Source organism: Mandrillus leucophaeus, unplaced genomic scaffold (genome assembly GCF_000951045.1).
Source record: "Mandrillus leucophaeus isolate KB7577 unplaced genomic scaffold, Mleu.le_1.0 Scaffold159, whole genome shotgun sequence".
In the NCBI taxonomy this organism is placed as follows: domain Eukaryota; kingdom Metazoa; phylum Chordata; class Mammalia; order Primates; family Cercopithecidae; genus Mandrillus; species Mandrillus leucophaeus.
In genome coordinates, this window is record NW_012101576.1 from 5,346,395 (window position 1) to 5,365,577 (window position 19,183).

The window sequence follows — 19,183 nt, forward strand, 5'->3', positions numbered from 1 at the left end:
ACAGCATGTGGGTAAACATGTCTAGACTTTTGGGAGTCTCCTCCCCAGAGCCCAAAGAGGGACAGTGAAGCCTGGGATATTAGTCCCATTTCCATTTTCCTTCTTAATCTATGTGCCTTGAACCAGGCAGATGGGTTACGAAAAAAGGAGGATAAAAAACAAATCCTGTGAATTATTTAGGTTAGCACATGGTTAACCTTAAATAAAGAGATTCAGAAAATATATTTAAGGATAGTTTATTTGAGCACAAAGCTTAAGGGTAGTCACATGGAAGACACCAACTCCAAATGAATGGGGTCAGCACTCCAAAGTGGAGGACGTAAGGTATCACTGATATAGGCAGAGACAGAGAAATTTTAGCAGGATTGTATTTTCCATATGGGACCATGAATAGTTACAGCACTTTGATTTGTTACAGATTGCTACATTCCAAGGAAGATTACTTTATTGCTCCTTGAAAAGGGATAGTGATGTGAGTGGGTCTTATCTCTAGCGCAATTTGGTTTTAACTATTTATAGGAAAAAAAGGCAGAAGTTACAGCTGCCTGCTGCATGGCTCAGGCTGCATAGCCACACTCTTCTTATGGCTCAGAATAATTTAAAGTTCCCCCAGCTATAAGTTTGAATTGTTTTAAGTTAGAATTATTTAATTTCACAATATACAATTCTTTGGTAGGAATCCCATTCCCTTGGAAATTTAGTAGTAACTTAAAAAAAAAAACTTTTTATTTTGAGATAATCAGATTCACATGCAGTTGTAGGGAATAGTCCGGAGAGATCCCAGGTACACTTTACTCAATTTCCCTCTAATAATAACATTTTGTAAAACAATAGTGCAACATCAAACTCAAGATATTGAGACAGGTACGATCCACCAGTTTTGTTCAAATTTCCTGTTTTACCTGTACCCATTTGTGTGCGTGTCTGTTTATGCACATGTGCTTGTGTATTTACTTTTATGTAGTTTTAAAAAAAGAGACTTTGTGTTTTAGCACAGTTTTTGGTTCACAGCAATAATGAACAGAAGATACAGAGATTTCCTATATACTCCCTGCTCCTACACATGGATAGCCTCCCCTATTATAAACAGCCTTCACCAGGGTGGTACATAATTTTGCAACTGATGAACTTACACTGACACATCATGGTCACCCCAAGTCCATAGTTTATATTAGGGTACACTCTTGGTATTGCACATCATATGATTTTGGATAAATTTATTATGACATGTACCTACTGTGATGGCATCATACAGAGTAGTTTCACTACCCTCAAAAATCTGTGCTCTGCTTATTCATCCCCTTCTTCCCTAACCCCTGGCAACTGCTGATCTTTTTACGTCTCCATAGTTTTGTGTTTTCCAGAATGGTGTATAGTTGGAATCATATACTACATAGGCTTTTCAGATTGGCTTCTTTCCCTTAGTAATAGTGAAAAAAGGTTCATTATTTAAGGTTCCTCTATGTCTCTTCATGGCTTGATAGCTCATTTCTTTTTGGTATTGAATAATATTCTATTGTATGGATGTACCACAGTTTATCCATTCCCTTACTAAAGGACATCTTGATTGCTTCCAAGTTTTGGCAATTATGAATAAAGCTGTTATAAACATCTGCGTGCAGATTTTTTTGTGTGTGAAGCTGAGATTTCAATTCCTTTAGATAAATAAATACCAAGGAGGATAACTGCTGGATAATATGGTAAGAGTATGTTTATTTTTATAAAAAACTGTCAAAACATCTTTCAAAGTCGTGGTACCATTTTGCATTCCTACCAGCAATGCATGAGAATTGTGTTCCCCTCACCCCCGAAATATATGGACGTCTTAATCCCCAGTTCCTATTAATGTGACCTTATTTGGAAACACGGTCTTTGGAGAGGCAATCAAGTTAAGATGAAGTCATTAGTGTGGGCCCCAATCCAATATGAGTGGTGTCCTTATTGAAAGAGGGAATTCTGGGCTGGGTGCAGTGGCTCATGCCTGTAATCCCAGCACTTTGGGAGGCCGAGGCGGGTGGATCACGAGATCGGGAGATTGAGACCATCTTGGCGAACACGGTGAAATTCTGTTTCTACTAAAAAAAAAAAAAAAAAAAAAAAGAACTTTGGACACAGAGGGAAGACAGCCGTTTGAGGACAGCAGAGACAGAAACTAGAGTTCTGCTGCTACACGCCAAGGCCTGGGGCTTCAGAAACTGGAAGAAGCAAAGAGGGATCCATTCCTACAGGTTTTTTGGAGGGAGCATGGCTCTGGCTCTGCCAACACCTTGATTTTGCACTTCCAGCCTCCAGAACAGAACTGCAAAAACTTCATTTGTATTAAGCCACCTGTTTTGGAGTACTCTCTTACAGCAACCCTAGCAAACTATTTGTGCTATTACCATTACGATTTCTCTCACACAGCTGCTCAATTGCCTTCCTTTTCCTCCAGCAATGTCTACTTTGGGTTAAGGCTGTTTGTGTGCTTTGAGTATACTCTTCCCCCATTTTCTTCCTTCTCACCCAATGAATGCCACACTTTTCATATATGCAAAGCCTTGGTTTCCAGCAAGGATACAGATGATTTTCCCCCTGATTTTGTCATACCTTTGTTCATTTCAGTCAGGAGATAAACACCTGTGTTGAAGCCTTTAAAGAGCAGATGGTAATAGCTTAGTTGTCCTGTCTGAGATGTGACTAGAAGGTAGTATGGCTGTGCTAGAACTCTTGAACCAAGAGATGTTGCTGCCAACTCACCCTTTATTACAAGAATAATTAATTTGGGATCCGAACTGGATGTCTTTGATCACATGCACCATGCCATTCACAGGATCTTTAGGATTATGACATGATTTACCTACAGGAAAGAAACAGAATTTTGGAGCCAAGTAGAGCAAACTGCATTTTTTTTCAGTACATAAGGTCTCAACCTGCCTGTAGCTTACTGAGGAACACTCGCAGTTCTGATGGTTCCACAGATTTTGCTACCTTGAGGAAACTCACCAGACTGCCTCGGGATCAGCTCCCTTTCAAAAACAAACTTCCCTTTCAGATCTGTTTCATTCCCATATTATGCCCCCAGAAAAATGTAAACTTTGTTATTATCTGTAATTCAATTCAATTGGTATAATCCAAAGATCTCAGAGCCCAAAACTGTCACATCTTTGAGTTATTTAATCCACTTCTTTTTCTTGTCCCAAGTCATTCATTACTTAATTTTAGTCATGAAAATGGGAGACCCCCAGTGAATCGGGATTTTCCTTCAATCATGTCCTGCAATGACTGTTTCTCATGAAATAAACTTGTAATGAAGGCGCCAGGAACTGAAAGCAGTAACAAGGTATGATCTACAAGAATAATTCTTGTATGTATTGCACCTTGGCGAACTAATTGTCATATGCAACTCAGTTACAAAATCTGAACAAATTGAATCAGATCTTACAGATACTTGACTAACAGAGGGGTTCCCACTCCAGAGTTACTTACGTGTGCACTTGTCCTTAGCACTTGTCCAGACTGAGTTTTCTAGGCAGATGATAGAAAATGGTTTTCCATGATAACCAGGGAGGCATTCATACCTCAGATGTGTCCCAACGGGAAACTCAGATGCATCAGTTAGGTTGGTAGGCCTGGCAAATGGAAGCTGTTCTGGGGCATTGCATTGATCTGGGGATCAAGACCACAACAGCATCTAAGTTAATGGAGAAATGACTTTTTTTGTGTGTGTGTGTGACAGAGTATGCCTCTGTCACCCAGACTGGAGTGCAGTGGTGCCATCCTCTGCCTCACAGGTTCAAGCAATACTCCCTGCCTCAGCCTCCCAAGTGGATGGGATTACAGGCACCTGCGACCACATCCGGCCAATTTTTGAATTTTTAGTAGAAATGAGGTTTTACCGTGTTGGCCAGGCTGGTCTCAAACTCCTGACCTCAGGTGATCTGCCCACCTCCGCCTCCCAAAGTCCTGGGATTACAGGTGTGAGCCACCATGCCCTGTTGAAATTCCCACTCTACTTCCTCTTTCTCTCCAATATACTGCATAGATGTGATCAAAAAAGAAAAAGAATACTTCAATAATAGCCAAGGGAGCTGAGTGTGGTGGCTCATGTCTGTAATGTCAGCACTTTGGGAGACCAAGGTGGGTGGGTCACTTGAGGTCAGGAATTCAAGACCAGTTTGGCCAAGATGGTGAAACCCCGTCTCTACTAAACGTACAAAAACTTAGCAGAGCATGGTGGCATGTGCCTGTAGTCCAAGCTACTTGGGAGACTGAGGCAGGAGAATCATTTGAACCCAGGAGGCGGAGGTTGCAGTAGGGCCAAGATTGTGCCACTGCACTCCAGCCTGGGTGACAGAGCAAGACTCCATCTTAACAATAATAATAGTAACAATAATAGCAAAGAGATTGATTCCTTTAGAACTTTGGTCCCCAACCTTTTTGGCACCTGAGACTCATTTTGTGGAAGACAATTTTTCCTGGAAGGGAGGGTGCAGGGGAATGGTTTTGAGATGGAACTGTTTCACCCAGATCATCAGGCATTAGGTTCTCACAGGGAGCATGCAACCTAGATCCCTCGTATGCACAGTTCACAATAGGGGTTCTGCTCCTATGAGAATCTAATGCTGCCACTGATCTGACAGGAGGTGGAGCTCAGGCAGTAATGCTTGGCTGCTCACCTCCTACCGTTCTGCCCAGTTCCTAACGGGCCACCGGACAGTACCGGTTCATGCCCCAGGGGTTGAGGACACCTGCTTTAAAAGATGCCTTAGAAATGGGCTTAAAAAAAAAATCAGTACCCATCCATTTAAAAAGTCTCTGCTAATCTGAAGACAACTAAACTATTTATATCATCTTTCACTAAACGGGAAGCTGCAATTCACAGCTTCTAATCTTAGTTAATCAGTAAGTGCGTGTGGTGTAGTTTCGTCTCTCCCATTCTCATTTATCATACTTTCTTGTGACAAGCTACACTCATGCATTCTACCATCCACCTTCATGCTCAGTGGGCACTCAGATTCAGTGGGAGTACACATCTCCTCTTTGGCCCTCAGTAGCAGTCACCAGTGTTGGAAGTCTGTTGCCAAGTCAATCTTGAGCACAAAGAGTGAACAAAGCTCTACAACTAAAGCTATACTTTACTATAAAGAAGTGTGTATTTTCTCATAGATATTTCAAATTAAATACTAGACTCAGCTAGGCCCCTTAAGGCCTTGTAGATTTAACTAAAAGCAACAAAAATCACAGTTAGAGTCAAACAATATGTAATCAAGAAGATACATATGTTGAAAAGAATAGCATTTTACTATAGTTTTGGAAATCTCTTGTTTGTTTTGTTTTGTTTTCATTTCTGTTCCTTCCCACACCTTCCACTAATAAATTCAAATTCTGCAGGATAGATTGAGGCCAGAGGTCAATTTTATTAGACTTAAAAGAACCAACTTTTGACTCTGTACAAGGATGCCCTTGTCTATGCTTCCTGCTTCATCTCGTGCCACTCGGTCCCCTTACCAGGGTGTGGCCCTTTCCCCTTTTTCAGTTTCCTGAAGACACACATTTTTTCCCTATGACATTCCTCTGTATGACACGCTTTTATCTTCGCTCTGACTTCAGTTCTTCCTCCAGGTGTCTGCTAAAATGGCACTTTCTTATCGAAGCCTTCCCTGGCCTGTCTATGTCCATACCACCCTGAACACACCCAATCTAGTCTGATGCCTTCCCTGACCCTCTCAGGCATTTGGAATCTAAACTACTTCCCTCTACCCCACCCTATAATAATTCCCTGTCGGATCCTTTCCTTTTCCTTTCATATCAGTAATTGTTTGTTATCGCAATTTGTGCTTTTTAACTTTGTGTGCTTTTAGAAGGATCTATTTATCTCAAAAGATATTAGATGTGTATAATTTGAGGGCAAATGATGATGTATCTTTTGTACCTCTAAATTAATATCTAGCCCTTGTGCTTAACGCTCAGTTATAAGCACTCAGTGCATATTTGTTGCAATGAACAAATAATTGAAGAATTACTTATAAAAAAAATGAAGAGTCCAAGCTATGTCCCCAGAATCTCTGATTTAGTGGGTCTGGGTTAGAGCCCAGGAGTTTATATTTTAAAAAAGTTTCACAGCCAATTTTGGTAGATAACAGCACTTTGAGAACCACTGTATATATAAAAAAAATGAATAAAACATTTCCTGTGATTTTCAATGTTATGCATTCACCTTTCCTGTATTTGATATGTGGTATGAAATACAATTTTGATATGTGTCTTATGCATTGATGCCAGACAAAGGAAGAGATTCCAAGTGGAGCTCCTAGCACCAAAAGCTGTATTGAGAGGGGTAAATATTACAGCAAAACTTGCAATGAGAGGTTAGAACTAGATCAACGCAACAAAGCAAATATAATGAACCATTCTTGGAAAGAAAGAAGTTCCTTCCCCTTAATTACCTAATATTCCTACCTCCATAGTAGTGTAGGCATAGTATAGGTAATAATATAAAGTAAAGTTGTATAATAGTTCAAAAAAGGAATATATGAGCCTTCAACAAAGAAAGCTTGATATAGTTTCCTTTCCCTCATTTATTACTAATCCCTCAATTTGTGGCTAGTTCCTGTGATAAATATATTAATATAAACTCCATAAACTCAAGATCTACCATAAGTTTAAAAAGTTTTTATAGCTTTATTAAGATATATTACATACAATGATTGATGAGTATTTAAAGAGTACAGTTTGATTACTTATATATATGCCCTGCGAAACCATCACCAAACGAAGACAACAAACATTTCCATCATACTCTTCACCCCTACACAGTTCCCTCATGTCCTTCTGTAATACATCCAAACATCCACTTCCTTCTCTTGGCAATCTTCGACCTATTTTCTCTTACTACAGATTGATTTGACTTTCTAAAATTTCATGTAACCTGAATCACTTCATTTATGTCCTATCGTATAAAGGAAATCATTCAGATTTTTTTTTTTTTTTATGTTTTAGCCCTTACACAGCATAATTAGAGTTCTATCTCAGTTGCTGCACATATACAAATTGTTTCCTTTTGTTGCTGGGCAATATTCAATTGTATAAATATATCTTAATTTAGTTTATCCATTCACTTGTTGAGGGACATTTGGATTGTTTCCACTTGTTGACTATTACAAACAAAACTGCTGTGAAAATTCATGTACAAGTCTTTGTGTGGACATATGATTTCATTTCTCTTGGGTAAAAACCTAACTGTAAAATGCTGAGTAACATGACAGTGTGTGTGTCTAAGGTTTGAAGAAACGGTTGAACTATGTTCTAAAGTTAATGTTGTAATTTTACCTGCCAAATAGCAATATATTATAATTCCAGTTACTCCACTTTATTGCCAAAACTTGGCTTGGTCGATCTTTTTAATGTTAGCCATTCTAGTGGGCATATATTGTTATCTCCTTTCGTTTTTTTTTCTTGTATGACTCAGCCCAATTTCACGCACTCCTGGTTCAGACCTTCCATTCAAAGCAAGTTGATTTGTTCTGTGCTATACACACAATTAACACATCATCACTTTCATGTCTGTTCAAATATGAGCTGTCAACCCGAAGTACACTCTGCTTTCCATTCTGCACACTTACCCTTTAAGGAATAGACTTGCACTTGCTTTGCTTAGGCACCTCTATCAGTTTAAAAAAAGAGCATGCACTTTCAAAAATATAAAGTTATAAGTTGTGTATCTACACAAATACATAAATTATATGTCTAAATATAAATTTTTGAAATGTAATACAGATAAAATAAACATTTTAAATGCTCTGTTAATCATGATCACTTAACACAATCATTAGTTGACATCTAAAGGGACAAAAAACAGCCACAGTGAGTTTCTCTGGTCACAGTAGTGAACGTAAAGCTGTATTTCAACGGTCTTCATGATACTTTCTAGATTTTTTGGTTTCATCAAGTTGTGATCAGTTGTGATTAGATTGACAGCATTTCTTTCTCTTAATGCCTCTGACAAAAGAGATGTGCATATATGTGTCTTTGCGGGGAGGGTGAGAGGGATTGTCAACTCTGCCATTTTCTTGTTTTCTGGAGTTGGTTTTATTGCAGTGATCTTCACCCAGTATTTCTGTGTAGGATACTTTCGATGTTACCTGTCCAAATGTGAAGGTTATTTTAGATAACAGTAGATAATATAAATCATACATCCACTCATCTCATCTGAGCATATGTAAACCAGAATAAAGCACAGAAAGCAAATTGGAACTTCCCTTCTTGCACCTTTACCTAGCAGGGGTAACCAAACCACATCCTCCATGAGGACCACATGAGGGCGCCAGAGTCCACCCTACCTTAAACACTCCCTGTTAAAGCTTAATTAGTGTACTATTCTTATGGCTCACAATGTGGTCTATCCCCATGAATGTGAGCCGGAGATTATGTCTTTTGCTGTTGTTGGATGAAGTCATCTATATATGTCAATTATATCCAAGTGGATTGATGGTGCTGTTGAGTTCAAGTATGTCCTTACCGATTTTCTGCCTGCTGAATCTGCCCATTTCTGATAAAGAGACTTCAGCACCTTTATCTTTTCCTGATAAAAGTGCTGAAGTCTCCAACTATGATAGTACATTCGTCTATTTCTCCTTGCAGTTCTATCGGCTTTGCCCCACATATTTTGTTTCTCTGTCAGGTGGATACATATTAGATATTGTTATGCCTTCTTGGAAAATTAGCCCATTTATCATTATACGATGCCCCTCTTTATCCCTAATAATTTTCCTTGGTCTGAAGTCTGCTGTGTTTGAAGTTAACACAGCTACTTCTGCTTTCTGTGACTAGCATTAGCATGTTATATCTTTATCCATTTACTTTTAATATATATTGTCCATATTTAAAATGGGCTTATAGGGAGTACACAATATATAGCTGAATTTTGTTTGTTGACTGACTCTGATGATCTGTTTCAATTGGTGCATTTAGATCATTGACACTCAAAATGACGGTTGATATAGTTGGTTTAATATGTTACCGGTTTCTATTTGTTGCCTTTGTTCTCTTGTTCTCTGTTCCTATTTTTTGTTTTGCATTCTTTTCCTGACCTTTATTTTATTTTACTTTTATTTTTGAGATAAGAGTCTCACTCTTTCGCTCAGGCTGGAGTGTAGTGGCGCGATCTCGGCTCACTGCAACCTCCGCCTTCCAGGTTCAAGAGATTCTCCTGCCTCAGCCTCCCGAGTAGCTGGGATTACAGGCACCCACCATCATGCCCGGCTAATTTTTGTAGAAATGGGTTTTTACATGTTGGTCAGGCTAGTCTCGAACTCCTGACCTCAGGTTATCTACCCCGTCTCCTAAAGTGCTGGGATTACAGATGTGAGCCATTGTGCCTGGCCCCCTTTATTGTTTTAACTGAGCATTTTATATGATGCAATTCATTCTTCCTTACTGGCATATCAGTTGTACTTCTTTTTTTCACTTTTTTCAGTGGTTGCCCTAAGTTTGCAGTATCTATTTGCAGCTAATCTAAGTTCTCTTTCAAATATTACTACACCACTTCATGGGTAGTATGAGTACCCTATAACGACAAAACAATCCTAGTTCCTCTGCTATTTTTTATATAGAAATAAATATCCCCATAAACTGTCCTATGCAACCTGTTTCTAGATTCACTCTTTAAGCACTAGTAAAGCCGTACTCTTTTCTCTCACCCTTTCCTGATCATAGGGGCTGAGATTTCTCTCTTTTCAGTGATCCTGCAGTCTTGCACAACTTCTTAGTCATGATTTTTCAGACATGCATGGGGGTTTTCAGATTACAAAACACTGTCACATGCACTACCCCACCTGATTTTCAAAACACCTCTCTCAGAAATCAGGATGTAAGTCGTGCTCATTTTATACATGTGGACACTGAACGTCAGTGGTGTGACTTAAGTTGCTGGGTCCACAGCCCCAGCTGGTAAGTAGCAGAGTCTGGAAAAACCAGAACACTGGCTTCCTAAAAAGTAGATTTCATAAAACTCTACCACCTACTTCTATATGCATACACCTTGGGTGCATAGCTCTTTCTCTTACACTTCTTTTAAACTCCAAAGGACTGTACACACTGGACGCATCCATCAGCATTTTAAAATTGAAATTACTTCAGCAACAAAATTTCTAGGTAGTTTAGCCTGTTTCACATTTGGAGGTTATTGTGAGAACCTCAGTAAGCACTGACAACAGATTGCTTAACTTACTGGGCATGCTTCTCTCCTAAAAATAAAATTGTAAGTTTTATCATATCTCTTCACCTGACAGGTTGCTTTCTGGTGCCTAAGGAGATAAAATATTAATAACAACTCTTGGGGGAACTTGATTTTATTTTCCCCTTGCTCTTTTAGAGAAGAAGGAACACTCAAATAATGAATGCAAAACGTCTAGTGGCAGAGAAGGACGAACCCTGACTTGTCAGGAAGAGGCAGGACCAAAGCAACTAACTGTTGAACTGCCGCTTCAAATGAGATGTTGCCAGTGAGTCCAGGCAACCAAGAAGACTTCTGGGGAGCCCAAAAATAATAATAGAAGGGTTGTAATTGAAGATGTTTACCTACTTTAAGTTAAAAAAAAGGAAGAGGTGTGGCCTCAACGTTTCCATAGTAGTTATAATAGGCTTTATTTTGTACTAAACACATCACTAAAATGCAAACTGTAAACATATCTACTGTCCCTTCTACTTGCAGGTGTTACACTGCATGTTCTGGGGCTTCCCTTGCTCTTCTAACGCCCAAGTGCCTGGCATGCATCTGTCTTAAAGTAAGCTGTCAATCAAGCGCATGGTGATGATGGCGGTGGTGGCTTGGGGTTGGGGATGAGGACAGTTCCATGCGGGGCATCCCTAGGACTGCTTGTTTAAGCACCATTGGGAGCAAAATGCAGAGGCAATAGTTGGGGGATAGAAATGGACTCGGGGACAGGCCCTGTGTTAGACACTCGACAGGCTTTATACCATTGAGGCAGGAACTCCACAATATACAGATATCAATGTCCCCATTTTACAGAAGAGCAAACAGCCTTAGGTGTGCTAACCTGCCTCACAGTTAAGTTTCTAGGACCAGAACTCAGGTTTGTCGGATCCCCAAGTCCTCTTTCGCTAGGATCAACGCCATGCTCCGCTATAGCCAGCCTAGACCGAATACACAAAGGCAAGGAATTTTGTGCGGCACCCGTTCAGCATCTGCTCCTTCCTCTGCGCTGGTCCTGACTTAAGCCCCTGCACGTGGAAACTCCATACTTACCCAGAAGCAGCGAGGGTCTCCAGTGCGCAGAAGGATCCCAGACTCGCCGCCCTGCCGGTTCGCGCACTCAGCCCACCCATCACACTGCCTTCGGACCCGGGCGCCCAGAGCAGCGCAGCCCAGTGCAGCACGAGAGTTCTCTGCGGGGACCCGGGTGCCTCGTCCGCCCGGGCGCCTCCCCACGCCCGCCCGCGTCTCACCCCAGGCCACCGGCAGCGTGAGCAGCACCACAACCGCCGGCAGGGATCCTCCGCAGCAGAAGGGGAGACGGGGCGCCGGCGGCCCGACATGCTCCCGGGTTCTCGGAGAAGACACCCCCATCCTCCCGAAGCACATCTACAAACCAGATTTGATCTCAAAGAAAACTGAAATAAGAGGAAAAGCCCAGTGCAAAGAGGAGTGACCAATCATTGTGCTCCGCGCCCAGAGTATGGGTTCCGGGACAAAGTGCTTTTCACCAGCTTCCCCTTAATGGGCGAGGCCATGTTTACTCCCCATTTGCATTGTTTCAAACGGGTTTCGCTGGCAGAGCCCACCTTGCGGACCCAGGTGAAGCAGCAGATCTTGACAATGCTTGGGCTTCCGATGGATCCCGCGTGCGAGGCTCTGCGCTTCCAGGCAAAGGCGGTGGATGATGGCAGCTCGCCTCCAAACACCCTGTTTGACTATTCCTCTTTGCAAGAATGTGTGTGGGAAGGTCGGTTAATGAAATGCCTGGTCTCTGTGTTGAAGGGCAATTGCAGGCGATGTGTACAGTGTACAGAGAATGTGAAGAACCAATTTATTTATCGTGAATTGAGATGTCATGCCATTGTTGACTTTTTAAAAAAGGAGGGACAATTAGATATACATTTAAAAAATGTAAATCTGTGTATCGTATGGAGACTAGATTAAGGCAATAATGGAGAGGGGAGACGAGTCAGGGAGCTTTTGCTGACATCCAAGTGAGGTTTGATGGTGGCTCTCACTGGGTGGATAAAGTGGACAATTAACAAAGATACTGGAGATGAATGAACAGTTGCTCATGTACTGGATTTTGGTCACTTCCTTTCTTAAGGTTAGTGGTGAGAAGAAAGCAATCAAGAGTTAGCCCCAGGATTAGAAATGAATGGTGGTGCTACCCATTGAAATAAGAAATATGGATGGAGGAGTGACAGATTTAGGGCAGAGAGTTAAGTATTCAAGGATGAATTTATTCGTATGTATCTGTGACCCTGTGCCCTTTAACCAATATTTCTCCATCTCCCATTGTCTCTCCCTTCCCCAGCCTCTGGTAACCAGTATTCTACTCTTTACTTCTATGAGATGAGCTTTTTTAGATTGCACATATGACTTGTATCACACAGGATTTGCCTTTCTGTGCCTGATTTACTTCACTTACTAAAATATCCTCTAGGTTCATCCATGTTGCTGCAAATGGTAGGATTTCATTCTTTCTTATGGCTGAATAGTATGCCCTTGTGTATATATACCACATTTTATTGATCTATTCGTCCATTGGTGAACACTTGGGTTGATTCCATACCTTGGCTATTGTTATTAGTGCATCAGTGAATGTGAGAGTGCAGATATCTTTTCATTATACTGGTTTCCTTTCTTTTGGGTATATACCCGGTAGTGGGATTGTTGGATCATATGGTAGTTCTACTTTTAATTTTTTGAGAAACCTCCATACTATTTCCCATAATGGTCCTATTAATTTGGATTCTCTAACAGTGTATAAGAGGTCTCTATTTTCCACATCCTCACCAGCATTTGTTATCTTTTGTCTTTTTGATAAGAGCTCTGATCACTAGGGTGAGGTGGTATCTCTCTGTGGTTTTATTTGTATTTCTCTGATGACTAAGAATGTTGAGCATTTTGTTTTATATTCATTGGCCATTTATATGTCTTCTTTTGAGGGATGTCTGTTCAAGTCTTGTGCCCACTTTTAAATCATATTATTATTATTATTATTTTTGCTGAGTTCTTTGAGTTCCTCAGATATTCTGGATATTAACCCCTTGTCAAAGCCATAGTTTGCAAATATTTTCTCGCATTCTGTAGGTTTTTTTCTTCACTCTGTTGTTTCCTTTGCTGTATCCCATAAACATGTACAATTATTATGTGCCATTGAAAAAATAGCAATAAAAAATTATCCAAGAATGAGCGAAAAGGAGGAGTGTGTGGTAGGCTGAATAATGTTCCCCCAAAATGTCCACATCCTACTCCCTGGAATCTGTGAGTGTTACCTTGTATGGTTTAGGACTTTACAGTTGGATTAAATTAAGGATACTGAGATGGAAAGAGTGTCTTGGAGTAGCTAGGTGAACCTGATATGATCACATGGATCCTTACAAGAAGGCAATAGACCAGAAGGCAATGATGAAAGCAGAGCTCAGAGTGTTGCTGCCGTGAGCCAAGGAATGAATGCCAGTGCCCCTTAGAAGCAAGAAACAGGTTCTCCACTAGAGCTTTCAGAAGGAATCAGTCTTTTCCACACCTTGGTTTTCATCCTGTAAGACTCACTGTGGACTTCCGATCTCCTGAAATGTGAAAGAATAAATTTGTGTTGTTTTAAACCACAAGATAATTTGTTACAGAAGCAACAGGAAACCAATGTGGGATTTCCTATCGGTTCCTATCGCTAACCGAAGCGATAGCGCCACCAAAGTTGAGCTGTGAAAGTTTGTCATTGTTGTTGTGTTTTAAACTGAGAAAGCCTTGGGCATGGGACAGATGGGGTTTAGTGAAGCCCAGGAGGGGTAAGAATGTTTAGGAAAAGATTGGGGATGTAGGTTATTTGTTGATTATGAAAATGGACTTCCAAAAAGGCACAAGAGGACTTTTGTAAAAGATAATGGATGGGAGATGGTCAAAATCACAGGAGTCAATGAGACTGTTGAAGAAGAGCATGTAAAATTAATGAAAGGAAGATCTGAATGGAAATACATGATCCATATCCATGCAGGGGTTCTTTTATTAACTTTTAAGTTCAGGGGTACATGTGCAGGTTTGTCACACAGGTAAACTTGTGTCATGGGGCTTTGTTGTACAGATTATTTCACCACCCAGGTATTAAGCCCAGTACCATTGGTTATTTTTCCTAATCCTCTCCTTCCTCCTACCCTCTACCCTCCAATAGACCCCAGCATGTGTTGTTCCCCCACATTTGCTCATGTGCTCTCATCATTCAGCTCCCACTTATAAGTGAGAACATGCAGTATTTGGTTTCCTGTTCCTGCATTAGTTTGCAATTGATAATGGCCTCTAGCTCCACCCAAGTCCCTGAAGAGGACATGATCTCATTCTTTTTTATGGCTGCATAGTATTCCATGGTGTATATGTAGCACATTTTCTTTATCCAGTCTATCACTGATGGGCACTGAGGTTGATTCCATGTCTTTGCTATTGTGAATCATCATGCAGGGATTCTTAATATCTTTATGTATCATGTATACCCCTTTGCCTGGCTGGTCAAAATTATGAATCCCTTCTCAGAGCTGTTTTTTGTAATGTGTAAGTAAATCACATAGGACTATAAAGAAAGCCAATAATGTCAAAACACAGTGATAGCCATAAACCTTTGGAGTTCTGTGGCTCCTAAGACAAGAATCTGGGACATACAGTTTGGTAGAAACAGGAGTCAGTTGTTTCCAATGCTGGAGTTGGAAAGAGTTGTGTGAGGATGGAGTAATTCTAAATATCAAAGGCTGTAGAGAGGTGAGTAGAATGAGGGTTGAGTAGATAATTTAGCAGACATTTCAGTAAATGTGTTAAGCTCTTTCTCCTGCATGCATAACTGATTCGTCATGGAGTAAAGATGCATAAGGTAGAAAACTATTCTCTACTCAGTGCAGCTTCACTAATGGAGACCCATGTATACATGGGCCAACACACCTGTATCACTCAGGATGTATAGTCTCAGCTCACACAAACATTCCCGAATACTGCCTTACTTCATCTGACTGTCTTACTCAAGTCTCAGCTCCTCCTCCACTAGGTGAGAAAGGCTATGTTCCAAAGGCTACGTGTGTTTCTTATTTTTCATTGATTTCCATTAGGTTTTCTCCCAATATTCTACTGGAGGAAATGTCTACTGTGATCGTATCACTTATCATACTTTTTAATACATCCAGTGTCATTCTTTGCCAGGCGTGGTGGCTCATGCCTATAATCCCAGCACTTTGGGAGGCCGAGGTGGGTGGATCACAAGGTCAGGAGTTCGAGACCAGCCTGGCCACCATGGTGAAACCCCGTCTCTACTAAAAATTCAAAAATTAGCCTGGTTGGTGGTGCACCTGTAATCCCAGCTACTTGGGAGGCTGAGGCAGGAGAATTGCTTGAACCCCGGAGGTGGAGGTTGCAGTGAGCCGAGATCACGTCGCTGCACTCCATCCTGGGTGACAGAGTAAGACTCTGACTAGAAAAAAAAAAAATTTAATCTACATATATATTTGCACAAGTATGTAAGGATATATGTACAAGAATGCTCACGACAGCTCATGCCTGTAATCCCAGCACTTTGGGAGGCTGAGGCGAGTGGATCATGAGGTCAAGAGATTGAGACCATCCTGGCTAACACGGTGAAACTCTGTCTCTACTAAAAATGTAAAAAAGTTAGCTAGGTGTGGTGGTGGGCGCCTGTAGTCCCAGATACTCAGGAGGCTGAGGCAGGAGAATGGCAGGAACCCGGGAGGTGGAGCTTGCAGTGAGCCGAGATCGCACCACTGCACTCCAGCCTGGGCGACAGAGGGAGACTCCATCTCAAAAAAAAAAAAAAAAAAAAAGCTCACTACATTTCATATTTTATAATGGAAATCCTAGAAGATAACCAATAATAAATCATAAAAGTAATGTGCTTGGGGTAAACATATGTGTCTTTTTTAAAACTGTAAGTGGTATTATACTACATCATTTACATCTTCTTCTTTTCCACTTAGGACTTCCTGTACATTTTTTCACGTTAGCACTTTTAGACCTACCTTAACATAATTATCTTGCGATTTAGTCTTCCTCTAACTGATAATAAAAAATGATTGACCATCCCATGAGGAATTTTGATTTGTGATTTTTCAAAAAATACCCCTGTAATTTCTCTTTTTTATAAGCTTTTTCTCACAAGCAATTGTCTCCTCTGCTCTCAAACGCTGAGCTAGATCAGTGTTTTATAAACACTTTATGAAATGCTTATAGTCAACTCTTTCAAAAGACTGTATCAACAAACTTCGTATTAGTACATATACCCACTAGGAGCATGTGAGTAAACCTGGATGCCTCATTGAGTATAAATTTCACATGCAATCTTGTTTTGCTCATATATCAGTCCATTAAAAAAAACCATCTCTTCCTGCCCCTCAAAACCTACAGCACTCAACTAAGGAGGCTACCAGTTAACAGTCTCTTATAGGAATTATAAAAATGTATTCTAATTACTAAGTTAACATGCATAATTCCCCTCGATCCTTTAAAAAATTAGGGAGATAGGAAAATATCAACAAATTAGAATCCAGTGATTGAGATTTGAGTTCAACAACCTCATTAAACTAAATGGAAACTGAGGACCATAGAAATGATGTTAATTAAGCACAGTCTGCACAGGCTAATGCTCTTCCCACAATTAGTCTCTTGCTTCTGCAGCAAGGAAAGTGAAGCCAGAGATAGCTGTACTGAAATCAGGATGACAATCCCTTCCGTCATATCAGAATAATCTTTCCAGTCATAACTACAGCCGCTGATCAGGAGTCCCTGCAAAAAGTCCTCTATTTCATCTCAGTAAATAAGGACTTTTCCTGCCTCTCAGTTGCTATAAAATTTAGTTGCTATTGCCAGATAAAACTGCCCAGTAAGGAGAAAAAAAGAATAACATTATGAGGTGTGGAACAGGGGCAGGCAGGGAAGAGACAGAAATATAGGTCTTATTCTGGAGACAGCAGAAATTTCCCTGTTTAAATGTGTTACATCAAAAGACTCAAACTGGTTGCACTCCAGAAAATCAAAGAATCCTGCAATAGGAACAAACTCAGCAAAGGTGTCAACAGATCACTTCTGAAAAGAATAAAACAGCAAAGTTGATGACACAAAACATACATATTAACAAACAAACATATTAACAAACATACATGGACCTTCCTCTTCCCTAACATTAATTTAAGTGTTGAATAAGTCATATTAGCTAGCTCTAAGAGCTTTTTATATACTAGGCACTGTGCTAAGTGCTTTAAATGAATCCCACTTAAACTTTACTAATAACCAATAAGGAAGGTACTGAATCAATTTATATATGTATAAACACTTTTAAAATATACATAACCTTCTGAAGGTCACATTCCTGTTTTTATCTGTGGACTATGGCAAATAATTTTAGAATCACTATGTATAACAACTAAAATGGCTATATAAATGTCCCCCCTTCTTTTATTACTAAAAATGATGAGTAAGTGGACATCACCAGGAATTTGAAAGATTTTTAATTTTAATTTTAATTTTATTTTGTTGTTATTAAACTTTAAGTTCTGAGATACATGTGCAGAATTTGCAGGTTTGTAACATTAGGTATACATATGCTATGGCGGTTTGCTGCACCCATCAACCTGTCACCTACATTAGGTATTTCTCCTAACGCTATCCCTCCCTGAGCCCCCCACCTCCTGACAGGCTCCGGTGTGTGGTGTTCCCCTCCCTGTGTCCATGTGTTCTCATTGTTCAACTCCCACTTATGAGTGAGAACTTGCTGTGTTTGATTTTCTGTTCTTGTGATAGTTTGCTGAGAATGATGGTTTCCAGCTTCATCCATGTCCCTGCAAAGGACATGAACTCATCATTTTTGTGGCTGCATATTATTCCATGTGTAAATGTGCCACATTTTCTTTATCCAGTATATCACTGATGTGCATTTGGGTTGGTTTCAAGTCTTTGCTATTGTGAACAGTGCCGCAATAAACATACGTGTGTATGTGTCTTTATAGTAGAATGATTTATAATACTTTGGGTATATACGCAGTAATGGGGTTGCTGGGTCCAATGAACCAGGATTAAAAAAAAAATCACCAGGAATTTAAAGGATTTTTGAAAAAAATACAAGCAGAAAGTTACTAAACCTGAGACACTGGAAGTTGGGGATTTTATAGTGGGAGAAGTCGACACTGGAAAACAAAATAATAATGTAGATTGGACCAAACACTTCGGAGTTATTGCTGGCATTTTCCCCAGGAATTTACAAGATAATTGAGACATTTAAGGAAAAAGCTACTAAACCTGAATGCCTCAAAGTTGGAGGTTTTGTACTAGAAGGAGGCAGCACTAGGAAATAAAATAATGTTAGAAGATCAACCACTTGGGAGTTACTGCTCTCATTTCATTTATATGAATTATGCCATTCTTGACTGACTTAGATAAAAATGCCCATGTTTCAATTCACTTCAAAAGTTGTCATAATCCACTTTTTATACATAAAATATTGAAGAAGTGAAATTATATACCTATGCAATGTACATAACATACTAAGAACCCCAGAAAGGCACACAAAATCACAACAGCAGAATTTTATGTGAATTTCATGTCATATATATGGCATAGAAATGAATACAAGACAGAGTTAAATACTAAAATTGTTTCTTTTGAGTTATTCTGTATGACTGATAGTTAATATTAAAGAAATAAAGTCTAAAATGAACAGCAACAACAACAAACCAAGACGGAAAAAAGATCACCTTTGTATCTTTAAGACACTTTGGAACTGGGGGATCCCAAGTACTGTTACTCTCACAGACAATTGTTTCACTGCCATTGAGGTAAAACCCTTATCGCATTCAAATGTAACTGTTGCTTTGTAGTAATTTTTTTTTTCCACATGCTAATATCTGTTTTCCAGTTTTGACTACTGGAGATCAATATTTGACCACTGGAAAAGTAGAGAAACCCCAGAATTAAGGGAAATTTGCTTTAACAGAAAAAGTA

At 39.9% G+C, this 19,183-nt stretch overlaps 1 protein-coding gene across 1 annotated transcript in view; it reads right to left on the reverse strand.

The window, feature by feature from the left end:
- The window catches only part of LOC105536434 (complement component receptor 1-like protein), a 77,430-nt gene that overhangs the window by 36,118 nt on the left and 22,129 nt on the right, over nucleotides 1–19,183 (reverse strand). Inside the window, exons 2-3 of the mRNA XM_011975844.1 lie at nucleotides 3,466–3,645; nucleotides 2,737–2,836 (exon numbers count right to left, since the gene is read on the reverse strand). Of these exons, the coding sequence (XP_011831234.1) occupies nucleotides 2,737–2,836; nucleotides 3,466–3,645 (280 nt within the window). The remainder of the gene's footprint in view (nucleotides 1–2,736; nucleotides 2,837–3,465; nucleotides 3,646–19,183) is intronic.